The 12078-nt window shown below is 39.7% G+C and overlaps 1 protein-coding gene across 2 annotated transcripts in view; it reads left to right on the forward strand.

The window, feature by feature from the left end:
- DTNBP1 (dystrobrevin binding protein 1) overlaps nucleotides 1-12078 on the forward strand; it is a 131655-nt gene that overhangs the window by 3111 nt on the left and 116466 nt on the right. For both annotated transcript variants that reach the window (XM_023253668.2, XM_023253667.2), the window contains exons 2-3: nucleotides 7452-7505; nucleotides 8743-8793. In XM_023253668.2, coding sequence (XP_023109436.2) covers nucleotides 7452-7505; nucleotides 8743-8793 — 105 coding nt within the window. The remainder of the gene's footprint in view (nucleotides 1-7451; nucleotides 7506-8742; nucleotides 8794-12078) is intronic.

Below are 12078 nucleotides of genomic sequence, written 5' to 3' on the forward strand. Positions count from 1 at the left end.
CTCACCAGGGAATGTCCCATTAGTGATAAAGCACACCTGAGGAACACAGTGAATTTCTGCCTGCCATCCACACTTAGAAAAATGCAACTTTTTCTAATGAAGGCATAGTGGCCAGAGATGCTGATGGCCTGCTGGTGGCCACTGGGTTGTCTGTGGACTTGGGGTCTTTTTTTATAAATTTTTGTAAGTTACAGTTATATCAAAATTGAGATAAACTCGGAAATTATATCATGTTCATTCTGACTTAAGCAGATGGCCGGCTGACCCCAAGGGCCTCGGGAGTGAGGGAATTGGTTCTGGGCCTCACCCTCTTCCCCTCACCTAAGTGAGTCTTAATTTGATTTCACTTAGAGCTCTTAGAGCCTTTTGGAGAGTTCACATAGAACATCCACTTTTTAAGGATTGGCTTGAGCTCTGAGGGAAACTTTTGGATGATACATGGAAGCACACACTTCAGATCCACTCTGGTCTTTGAGTTTTACCTTTTGAGCTGTTAGGACTAGAAGCCTCAGGACTGAAGTAATCGGGTGCACAGAACCCTCCAGGTACTGAAGATCAGATATACTGATGGTTTACAGCCACCTGTCACCGCCTGGCGTTTCCGGTTTGTGATGCTCTGGGTTCTTGTGAGTAGGGATAGAAACCTTGTACTGTTTCCCCCCTCAGAGGCCCCCACTGCCCCGCAGCCTTATTTCTCTGCTTCCCTCCTGTGGTATCAAAACCTGCTCAAAGGAGAGGATCTAATAATCTAACTCAGTGTCGTAAAATGGTGAGATTTTGCCTAAAATTTTGACTCTTCCAGGACTACTCACCTTTTAAATAAGCAGGATAAAAAAAATCTCAATATTCAACCTGATTTAATAACTACTGAGTTCCTACTAAGTGTCGGACAGTAGGTGATGCGCTCAAAAAGTGTCCTTTTGTCATGGCAGCTTTTTTCATTTCATTAAAAAAAAAAGATTTAAGAGGCTACACGCTCAACTTTCTTTACTAATTAGTGTCTGTATCTTGGGCTAGATCCTGGGGCCACAAAGGCGACTGAAACAGTCTCTGCACTCTGGATGCTGTAGACTGGGGTGGTGTCGTGGGAGCAGAAGGAACTGAGCATTAAAGATGCACATCTGGGGCGCCTGGCTGGTGGTGGAGCGTGCAGCACTCGATCTCGGGGTTGCAGCTTCGAGTCCCGCATTGGGTGTAGAGCTCACTTAAAAATAAAAATCTTAAAAAAAAAAAAAAAGGAAAGAAAAAGATACAAGTGATACATGTGTGAGCCCAGAGGAAAAGAGTCATTAATTCAGATGCATTTACAGAAGGCTTCAAAGAGAAAGTGGCTCCTCGACTGGGCCTTGAAGAATGAGGAAGGATTGTACTGGCTTACGGTGAGGGCATTTCCAAGACGGAAGCAGTTGTGGGAGAGGAAGCTGGGAGGGAAGGTTAGTGACTAACCGAGGCTCTTCAAGTGCTCTGCTCAATTCACTCATTTATCAAATCCTCACTGAGCACTTAACTCTGTGACCGGCGCCATTCTGGAAGCCAGGGAGGTAGCAACAGAACATGGCAGGCAGCAAATAACGTCCCTGGGCTCATTCTATTCTGCCTCTAACAGGAGGCAGAATACTTAGAAGGTCCTAAGAGGTCTTGAACAGTAAAGCAGGCGAAGGGGATCGGGGATGAGTCGGTTGCTACGTTGTACAGGGTGGCCCTCGCATATTTTTTACACCGACCGAGCCATTTGAAGGTTTTTGGGAGGAGGTAGTAGGAGTCTGCCTGTATTTCTGGAAGAAATTTGGGTGCGATGGGAGGGCTGGAGATGTGGAGCGGGGAGATTACTTGGGAGGCTGTAGCCGTGGGCCAGGGGAGAGATGATAAGTCCATGCTGGTAGGAATTTAACAAGCAAGGGGATGTGACAGGCCCCGGGTGGATGTGACAGGCCCCAATGGACATGACAGGCCCCGGGTGGATGTGACAGGCCCCAATGGACATGACAGGCCCCGGGTGGACGTGTAAACTGGGACATAGAGGAAGTGAAAAGGGTGGAGGAATATGGAGGGGGGTAGCTTTGAAGGGTCTTAGGTGAATGATGTCATTTACAAACAAAAAGGATTTTAGAATAGTTCTGAGAGAGAAGCAGTTGACCATGAATTTGTTGTGAATTTGTTGAGAGGTAAGGTGCGGCCTGACATCCAAGAAGCAATTGGAAGTTTAAGAAACCCTGAGGAGGCAGGTCGGAACTGACACGATGGATTTGGGGTTAATTAGGGAAGAGATAGTCTAAATCCCTCTCCCTTTCCTGGGTTTGTGCAGCTTTTGTGTGACTCTCTCAGGCTTCAGAGCTTAGGGGTCACGTGTACTTTTAAGTGTGATCCATGCTGTGTTTCCGTGATCTTGTTTTTTCTTTCTTTCTTTCTTTCTTTCTTTCTTTCTTTCTTTCTTTCTTTCTTTCTTTCTTTCTTTCTTTCTTTCTTTCTTTCTTTCTTTCTTTCGAGAGAAAAAAGTATGATAAACGTTAACGGGAAAATAGAATAGACTGGATTTGGATTTGCAAGCAGAATTTAAAGTCAGAATGATGGAGACATGAACATTAAAGGAATTGTACCTTAATGATAAAAATGTGCTCATTAATATGTTTTTGTGGTGTTTTACAGCAATCACGACAGCTGATGAGGTGAGCCAAGTAGGAAATTGAAGTGCAAATAAATGGAATGCCGTTAAGGTCACCCTGGGAGGCTGAGTTAGCTGGAGAAAGCACATTTTCTGCTCATCCTTCATCGTAGTGCTCCCTATATCACTCTGTTTATCTCCTTTCTAAACCTGTCTTGGGGGCCGTTTTGCTAATCACCTCCATTTCTTAATAAGAGGCCCCCATTTTTAATATTTTTCTGCCAAACTTAAAAAAAAAAGCGTGCTGGTCACAAATCAAGTGAAGTCTTTAGAACAATCTAAAAATAAATTAACAGGGGCTTCTGGGTGGCTCAGTCGGTTAAGCGGCCGACTTCGGCTCAGGTCATGATCTCGCGGTCAGTGAGTTCGAGCCCCATGTCGGGCTCTGTGCTGACCGCTCAGAGCCTGGAGCCTGTTTCAGATTCTGTGTCTCCCTCTCTCTCTGACCCGTTCATGCTCTCCCGTTCATGCTCTGTCTCTCTCTGTCTCAATAATAAATAAACGTTAAAAAATAAAATAAATAAAAATAAAATAACTAGGTGTCAGGGTAAATTTGAGGTTTGGTGCTTTGAACTCAAAAGTGTATATTAATTAGTTGCTTTTGGTAAAAGACAATTGTCAGGTCTAAATTGATAATAGCCACATAGCAGCACTAATGTCTTCCTGGGGACAGTGTGGGATTAGGAAGAAGATTGGGAATGGTGGGGAAGCCTTTTATAGGAATCTCTACTTTATTTCACCTTGACCCAATAACGTAGTTTCTTACCTTTGTTGGTGGAGATCATTTTTATTATACTTTTCATTTGAGTTAGCTCTGTTTACAGAATGCTGCCAAAGTCATATTTGGAATTTTATTTAATTCCCGTGGCAAATTATTGTGGTCAATATAATACTACCGTTTTATATATGAGGAAACCGGGGTATTACACCTGGCTCAGTATTTCCTTCTTAGTGTGTCATAACATTGTGGGACATTAAATAGCTTTTATTAGTGGGTTGTTCCCAGCACAGAATCACCGTGGGAAGCTTTAAGGAGAATCATTGCACAATAAAAACAGTAAGCTACCTTTAGTTGAATTCTGGGCTTTGAGGATGTATTTCAGAAAGGAATGTTTTGCTTTTTTTGTCACTTGTTAAATATACCTGACCTTAAACATATGTGTATAGATGTATATAGATATAAAAAATAAGGTCAGGTGAGTTTGTGTGTGTGTGTGTGTGTGTGTGTGTGTGTGTGTGTATAGATATATATAGATATATTTATATCTATATATATCTATACACACACACACACACACACACACACACATATACATATACACACACAAACTCACCTGACCTTATTTTTTCTCAACTTAAAGTAAGAATAATAGCCATTGTAACCCTCTATGTGTTCCTCTCCTCAACTTTCTTCACTGTTTTCATCTCCTTAGAGCTATTTTGTTTTCTCCATCAGTTTCTGTTCTAAATTTCGGCACACATGATTTATGTGGAGACAGCATGATGAGAAAAGATGAGTATCTAAAAGAATGTTTATCACAAAAATGTTTTTATAAAATTTCAGACATATAAAAAAATGGAATAACACAGTGAACCCCATAAATCCATTATTCAGATTCAGCAGTTGTCAACTATTGCCACATTTGCTTTGCCTCTCCCACAGTTATAAAATAAATCTTAGATTTGTCTGCTACATCTCTCCTACATCAGTTTGCATCTCTAAAAAAAAGTACAGGGGTGTCTGGGTGACTCAGTCTGTTGGGTGTCTGACTTCGGCTCAGGTCATGATCTCATGGTAAGTGATTTCGAGCCCTGCATTGGGCTCTGTACTGACAGCTTAGAGCCTGGGTCCTTTGGATTCTGTGTCTCCCTCTCCCCCTTTAGATTCTGCCCCTCCCACGCTCATGCTCTTTCTCTCTCTTAAAAAATAAACAAACATTAAATTAAAAAATACAGACATTACATACATTCAGTGCCAACGTCATACTTAACTGAATTAACACTGATTCTTTGATATTATCAATTATCCAGTCCATAATCAAATTTCCTGGTTCTTAGAAATGTCTTTTTATAGTTGATTTGTTCAACTCCAGATCAAATAAGTTCCACACATTACGTTTGGTTAAGGTCCAATTTTAAAGCAGATGCTTGTTAAGGAGCCACACGGAGAAGCCCTTACTGACCCAGCGATTTTGTTTTCAGCTGCCTGTAACATTCATTCTTTCTCTCTTATTCTAAACTAATTTTTTGTTTTTGTTTTTTTGGGGGCATGCGGAGGAGCACCTCAAATTTGATATAATTGAGAAAGTATAAGTTTATATCAGAAACAAATATTTGAGGAGTGCCTGGGTGGCTCAGTCGGTTAAGCGTCCCACTTCAGCTCAGGTCATGATCTTACAGCTCGTGGGTTTGAACCCGTGTTGGGCTCTGTGCTGACAGCTCAGGGCCTGGAGCCTGCTTTGGATTCTGTGTCTCCCTCTCTACCTCCCCCCGCTCATGGTCTGTCTCTCACAAGTAAATAAACATTAAAAAAATTTTAAAAAATATTTTGAAATATCAACCTCCACATTTGCTAGACCATATAATAAGAGTGGTCCAAAAAGGATCTTAACGGTTCCCTTGCAATATCCTTGTCCACCTAACTGTATGCAATTGTCCTAAATCCCCAAAAATAATACCAGAATCTTTGTGAGCATAATGTCCTGCTGTGTATCACCATCCTAGTATAATTCTACCTGGGATGTACAGCTAAGCGCCTTTCTCAAATTTTGGAGTGGAGGGGATAGAGGGTAACTGTCAGAAAAGCTCGTCCTAGGTGTTGCTTAATCTTAGTCTAAACCGGATTTACCAGTTGCCAAAGTAAGCTTGGAAATTTATATTATTTCTGTAGGACAGTTTAGACTTTTTACATACAGCTCCCTAGACTCATCTGGGGAGATATATACAAATGAGTTTTCAGTTAAAGAGATTGCATGGGGCGCCTGGGTGGCGCAGTCGGTTAAGCGTCCGACTTCAGCCAGGTCACGATCTCGCAGTCCGTGAGTTCGAGCCCCGCGTCAGGCTCTGGGCTGATGGCTGGGAGCCTGGAGCCTGTTTCCGATTCTGTGTCTCCCTCTCTCTCTGCCCCTCCCCCATTCATGCTCTGTCTCTCTCTGTTCCAAAAATAAATAAACGTTGAAAAAAAAAATTAAAAAAAAAAAAGATTGCAGAGTCTCTTTAACAATGTGGAAAGTTCATCTCATTATCTTACTTTTTGAGAAACAACAGAGTAATATAAACATTTCTTGTATGAAATTGGCATTCCAGTTTGTTTAAAAAAAATAAAGGCCCTTTCTGGTACTTAGCTGGGCATTATTGACAAAGCTCTAGTCCTGTGTCAGGACTCGGACGTGTGGTGGTGAACTACACAGGGTTGGGGCATTCGTAGGAGGGCCAGCTTGTACGTTAGGGCAGTTTCTGGCTGAGAGCAGTAAAGTCCGTAGTGGAAGGCGCACTTATTTCTAGTTTTACCAAAGACTTTTTAGGGGCTAGTGGTGGTACTGTGGTCTGTGTTTCACACTCTATTTAGAAATGAGTATTTGTTGAAGTATGCACATTAAGAAGAACATTTACAGCAATATTGCATTTTATGTGAGAGTCACTCATGATTTAGTAGTTCCTTTTTGGCAACCTCTATTGTATAGTACAGAGCCGACAGCCAAAAGAAGGTGAAAGCGGGCCAGTGAGGCAAAAATAAATTGTACAAAGTCTGCATATTACGTAGAGAGGCGAACCTATTTATTCTGTGCATTTTCTGGCCCATTATCTGTTTTCTAGCCCGGTAATTTAAAACAAATAGTGGGGAGCCTGAGTGGCTCAGTCAGTTAAGCATCTTAATATCAGCATGATGTTGATATCATGATCTCACGGGTTCTTGAGTTCCAGCCTTGCGTTGGGCTCCATGCTGACAGCACAGAGCCTGCTTGGGATTCTCTCTCTCTGCCCCTCCCCCCCCCCCAATATAAGTAAGTAAATTTTTTTAAAAAGTAAAAAAGCGGATAGGGAGGGAGGAGGCTGCAATAGTTAAGTAGCCAGCAGAAGCAGGAAGTTATCACAGATAACCAAATGACCAGTGTTGGAGATAGAGCGCTTAAATTTAGAAAAAACAGACACAGGATCCCAAACAAACTCAGATCCCTGTAGATTGGTCTCAAGTTGGCAAGCGAAGAGCTATTCCTCGCTCGGAAACATCTGAGGAGATGGCTGTTTCACCACAAAACGTAATCGATCGTATTCATAAAAATGACCTGGAGTTAGCAGAACATGTTAAATAGAGTGTATCGAGTCCTTTTTCATGAGAAAGGTTTGTAATATACTTTAGGAAGCTTTTTATCAATGTGTAAAATTTCACAAAATGTCGGTACTTAAAGAGCTTTGAGTGCCCGGTTATAGTATCTACTTAATAAAACGTGCTGCTTTGATAATCTTTGTTACCTACCAAATTCACCTGTGTGAACTGCTGCTTTTTCTAATGATGCCAGTAAGTGACATTTCTCTAGTCTGATCACACTTCGGGATTGTTTCTAAAAAAGGGATTGGGGCAAGAACAAATATAAAGGTGCTTGCTATAGATACTCTGTTTTGGGTGTCTTACAGTAAACACTCAAGTACTTGTCTGTAGAGGTGCTTAATTCTTGTCAAGAAATTATTAGCTTATCTGACCTCAAATTATAACAACTGTGAAATTTATGGTTGAAAAGAAATCTCTTAACCTGTAAAGATGTGATATTTTCTACTTGTTGAATTATAGGCTGAAGACTTTAAGTGACAAGTCAAGAGAAGCTAAAGTAAAAAGCAAACCAAGGTAAGCCTGTGCTAAGATTTAATTTCCTGTGATGTAAATTTCATATGACGATGTTGGGGCTCTAGTTGTAATAGTATTGTTACTTTAATGAATTTTGCATTTGTTGAGCACATTTGACTGCAATCTGATTATTTATAATTTTGTTAACACTGGAAAGTTTTCTGATAAAATTGTAAAATGGTTGAGGAAGTGGTGAGATGTAGTTGTATTATTCTAGGACAACCAGTGGTTATTTTATTGTTTGATCACAATTAATCATTTCTGTATATTGAACACAAAGTAAAAGTCCTGCGTTATTGAGAAGCAGATTAATAATGAAACCATACTTGGCAAGGGAGCCTCGTTAGCTGTGTCACTTGACATGTATGAAAACCAGTGTTGTGCAACTTTTTCATTTTTTTTAAATAAGTGAAGCATGACCAAATTTCACTTTCAGCCTAGTGATTATGAGCTTTTTATTTTTTTAAATTATTTTTTAATACTTATTCATTTTTGAGAGACAGAGTGTGAGCAGGGGAGGGGCAGAGAGAGAGGGAGACCCAGAATCTGAAGCAGGCTCCAGGCCCTGAGCTGTCAACACAGAGCCCTACGTGGGGCTTGAACCTGTGAACTGGGAGATCGTGACCTGAGCCAAAGTCGGACACTTAACTGGCTGAGCCACCCAGGTGCCCCGAGATTATGAGCTTTTAAAAAAAAAAAATTTTATCATGTAGCATTTTATTAAAGTGTTCATTGTATTATGTGCTAAGAAGGATCTGTAGGGCAAAGTGATGGATGATAGTACATTACAGTATTTTATTTCATTTTATTGCATTTTGTTTTATTTTATTTATATTATTTTATTTTATTTTTTTCCTAAATGTTTATTTTTGAGAGAGAGTGTGAGCATGAGTGGGGGAGGGGCAGAGAGAGAGGGGGACAGAGGATCTGAAGCAGCCTCTACTGTCAGCAGGGAGCCTGATGTGGGGCTCAAACTCACGAACCCTGAGATCGTGACCTGAGCTAAGTCAGATGCTTAACAGACTGAGCCACCCAGGTGCCCCTACAGTATTTTAATTGTGAAATAAAGTAGTACATTTCTCTAAAAGTTTAGGTAAACTGCCATTAGTAATTTAAAAATATTTCACATCATAATTATAATGTCAAAATTCTCATATAGGTTTTTGTTTTGTTTTTATTTTTAGTTGGCCTAAATCAGAAAGAATTTTAATAAAATAAGTGGGGTTTTTTTTGGCAGGACTGTTCCATATTTGCCAAAGTACTCTGCTGGACTAGAATTACTTAGCAGGTAAGTGTTTTCATTTAAATAACAAGATTATGCTTCTGACTGTTGCCTAAAAATATTTTACAATTTTATAAATAGAAAATGTAAAACAACTAAATCTTACCCAAACATAGTGATTAGAAATTACTTACTTGTTCATTTCCCTGAAGGGTTTTTACTTTTCATTGATTAGTGCAAAGGCCATTCAGACTTTGAGCAGATTGGTCACTATTATCTTTGCTCATCAATACTTTATTATGTGTATTTATTATGTTTCTGGTTTTTCTTTTGTAAGAACATTGATTTTGAATCTGAGTCTTTGATACTTCTTTTACTTTGATTTTTAATTTTACACCATTTCTTCTCGACTCCTCTCCTGTTGGCATGCAGATTAATATTAAAAGGCATGATTTTCTTAGATATGGCAACAAAAGCATAAACAACAGAAGAAAAAAATAGGTAAATTGGACTTAGACAAATTAAAAACCTCTGTACTTCAAAGAACCCATCAAGAAAGTGGAACAGTCCACAGAATGAGAGAAATATTTGCAACTCACATATTGGAGGGATTTGAATCTAGAGTATACAAGGAACTGTGATAACTCAATGATAAAAAAACAACCCAACGAAGGAGAGGCAAAGGACTTGAGTAGATAGTTGTCCAGAGAAGATATAAATGGCCAATAGTCACATGAAAAGATGCTCAGCGTCATTTGTGATGCTCGTCAAGACCGCAGTGAGATACCACCTCACACCCACTAGCATGGCCGTCATCAGAAAGGCGCTAGCAAGTGTCGATAAGGATGTGGAGAAATAGAACTCCTTGCACTGCCGGTAGGAATGGAAAAAATGGTGCAGCTCCTGTGGAAAATGGTTGGGTAGTTTCTTTAAAAAGTTAATCATAGAATTACCATGTGACCTGGCAATTTCATACCAAGAGAATTGAAAACTCACGTCTGCATAAAAGTGTGTACACAAATGTACCCAGCAGTGTTATTCATAAAGCAGAACTAAGCAGCCTAAAAGTGGAAACAACACGGATGTTCATCGACTGGTGAAGTGTATATTCAACCACAGAAAGTAGTGGAGTGCTGATACAGGCCACAGCCTGGGTGAGACCCAAAAACATTATGTTAAGCAAGAGGAACCAACACAAAAGTCATGTATTACATGATTCCATTTGTATATAAAATGTCCAGAAGAGGCAAATCCATAGAGACAGATAGATTAGTGGTTGTCAAGGATTGGTGGTGGGGGAGAGGAGAATGAGTAGTGGCTACTAATGAGAGTGGGGTTTCTGTTTGGGGTGACGAAAATGATTTGGAATTAGACGGTAGTGACAGTTGCCCAACTCCGTGAATATGCTAAAAACTACTGATTGATATACTTTAACAGACTGAGCCACCAGGCGCCCGTGAATTATATACTTTAAAAGGATGTATTTTATGGTATGTGAATTACTTCAATATAGGTGTTACAAAAATAAATATATAGTTTGTGTTATGTGCAGTTCTGAACTTAATAACGTGTTCTCTGACAGATACGTGGTAACGACGTGTGCAGTGCGAGATCTCCTCCTCCTGATGTGCGTTTATTATGACACAGTCCCCTTTGCCTACATTTTGCTTTCTCTTTTCTGGTTCTTTAGTGGGTTTCTTTTTATGGTTGCTAAATCTAGAGATTTTTTTTTTTTCTCAAAAGTGCTTAACTTGATATTAACTTCTTCTTTGGTTTTGTTGATTGAAGAGCATAAGTGAACATGAAAGAAGGTGTAGTAAAAATCAATGGTGTATTGCTTACATTTTATCCCTATTTTTTTTTTTTTAATTGAGTGATTTAGTTGAATGAACCTCATTGAAAGATTTATTTTAGAAGTGTAGACTTACGTGTGTGGTAGATTTTTGGAGTGGAGTGCGTCTTGGGGCTTAATACGAAAATTTACAACCATAGGAAGATGCCTCTAATGTGTTCATTCAGTGCATTGAAACACAGTCTTTTCTCTTCGGAACTAATATGAAGTGGAGGAAAGACCATTTTAAATGGCAGATCTCTGTATTACAATTTTTTAACTGTTAAAAACTAATAAAATACACATAACAAAATTTACCATCTTAGCCGTTTGTAAGTGTGCAACTCAATAGTGTTAAGTACATTCACATTGTTATGCATCCAGTCTTCAAAACTTTCCATCTTGCAAAACTGAAACTCCTTGCCCATTAAACAGTTCCCCGTTGCCCCCTTCCCTGTCTCTGGTGACCGTCATTTGACTTTCTTTTTCTATGAATTTGACTACTCTAGGTACCTCATAGGTGTGAACCCATATAGTATTTGTCTTTTTGTGACTGGTTTATTACACTTAGCTTACTGTTTTCAAGATTTATCCATGCTCAAGCAGATGTCAGAATTTTCTTTTCAAGGCTGATTAATGTTTCATTATCCATTTTTGTTTTTCCATATTTTTTTTTTGTTTATCCATTCATCTGTTAACGAACACTTAGGCTGCTTCCACCTTTTAGCTATTCTGAGTAAGGCTGCTATGAACAGGAGTGTGCAAATCTCTCTTCAAGACCCTTTCAGGTTTTTTTGGGTATATACTCAGTTGCTGGATCATGTGGTCATTCAATTTTTTTTTTTTAATTTTTTTTTTCAACGTTTATTTATTTTTGGGACAGAGAGAGACAGAGCATGAACGGGGGAGGGGCAGAGAGAGAGGGAGACACAGAATCAGAAACAGGCTCCAGGCTCTGAGCCATCAGCCCAGAGCCCGACGTGGGGCTCGAACTCACGGACCGCGAGATCGTGACCTGGCTGAAGTCGGACGCTTAACCGACTGTGCCACCCAGGCCCCCCTCAATTTTTAAGTTTTTGAAGAGCCACTCTACCATTTAGATAGCAGCCACATGACTTTACATTCTCACCGGCTATACACAGCACTCCCATTTATCCATAGCTTCAGCAAAACTTGTTATTTTCTGTTTTGGTTTTTTGTTTTGTTTTGTTTTACAATAGTCATTCTAATTGGTGTGAAGTGGTATGTCATTGTGGTTTTGATTTGTATTTCCCTAATGACTGATGATTGTGAGCATCTTTTCATGTGCTTATTGGGTTGTTATCTTTAGAAACATGTCTATTCAAGCCTTTTGCCCATTTTTGGATAGGGTGGTTTTTTGTTACTGAGTTTTAGGAGTTCTGTATGTGTCTGGTTATTAATCTCACATCAGATACGTGATTTGCAAATATTTTCTCCCATCCTGTGGGTTGCCTTTTTATTCTGTGTTCTTTGATGCACAAAATCTTTTAATTTTGATG

Source organism: Felis catus, chromosome B2 (assembly GCF_018350175.1).
Source record: "Felis catus isolate Fca126 chromosome B2, F.catus_Fca126_mat1.0, whole genome shotgun sequence".
Classification (NCBI taxonomy): Eukaryota; Metazoa; Chordata; class Mammalia; order Carnivora; family Felidae; genus Felis; species Felis catus.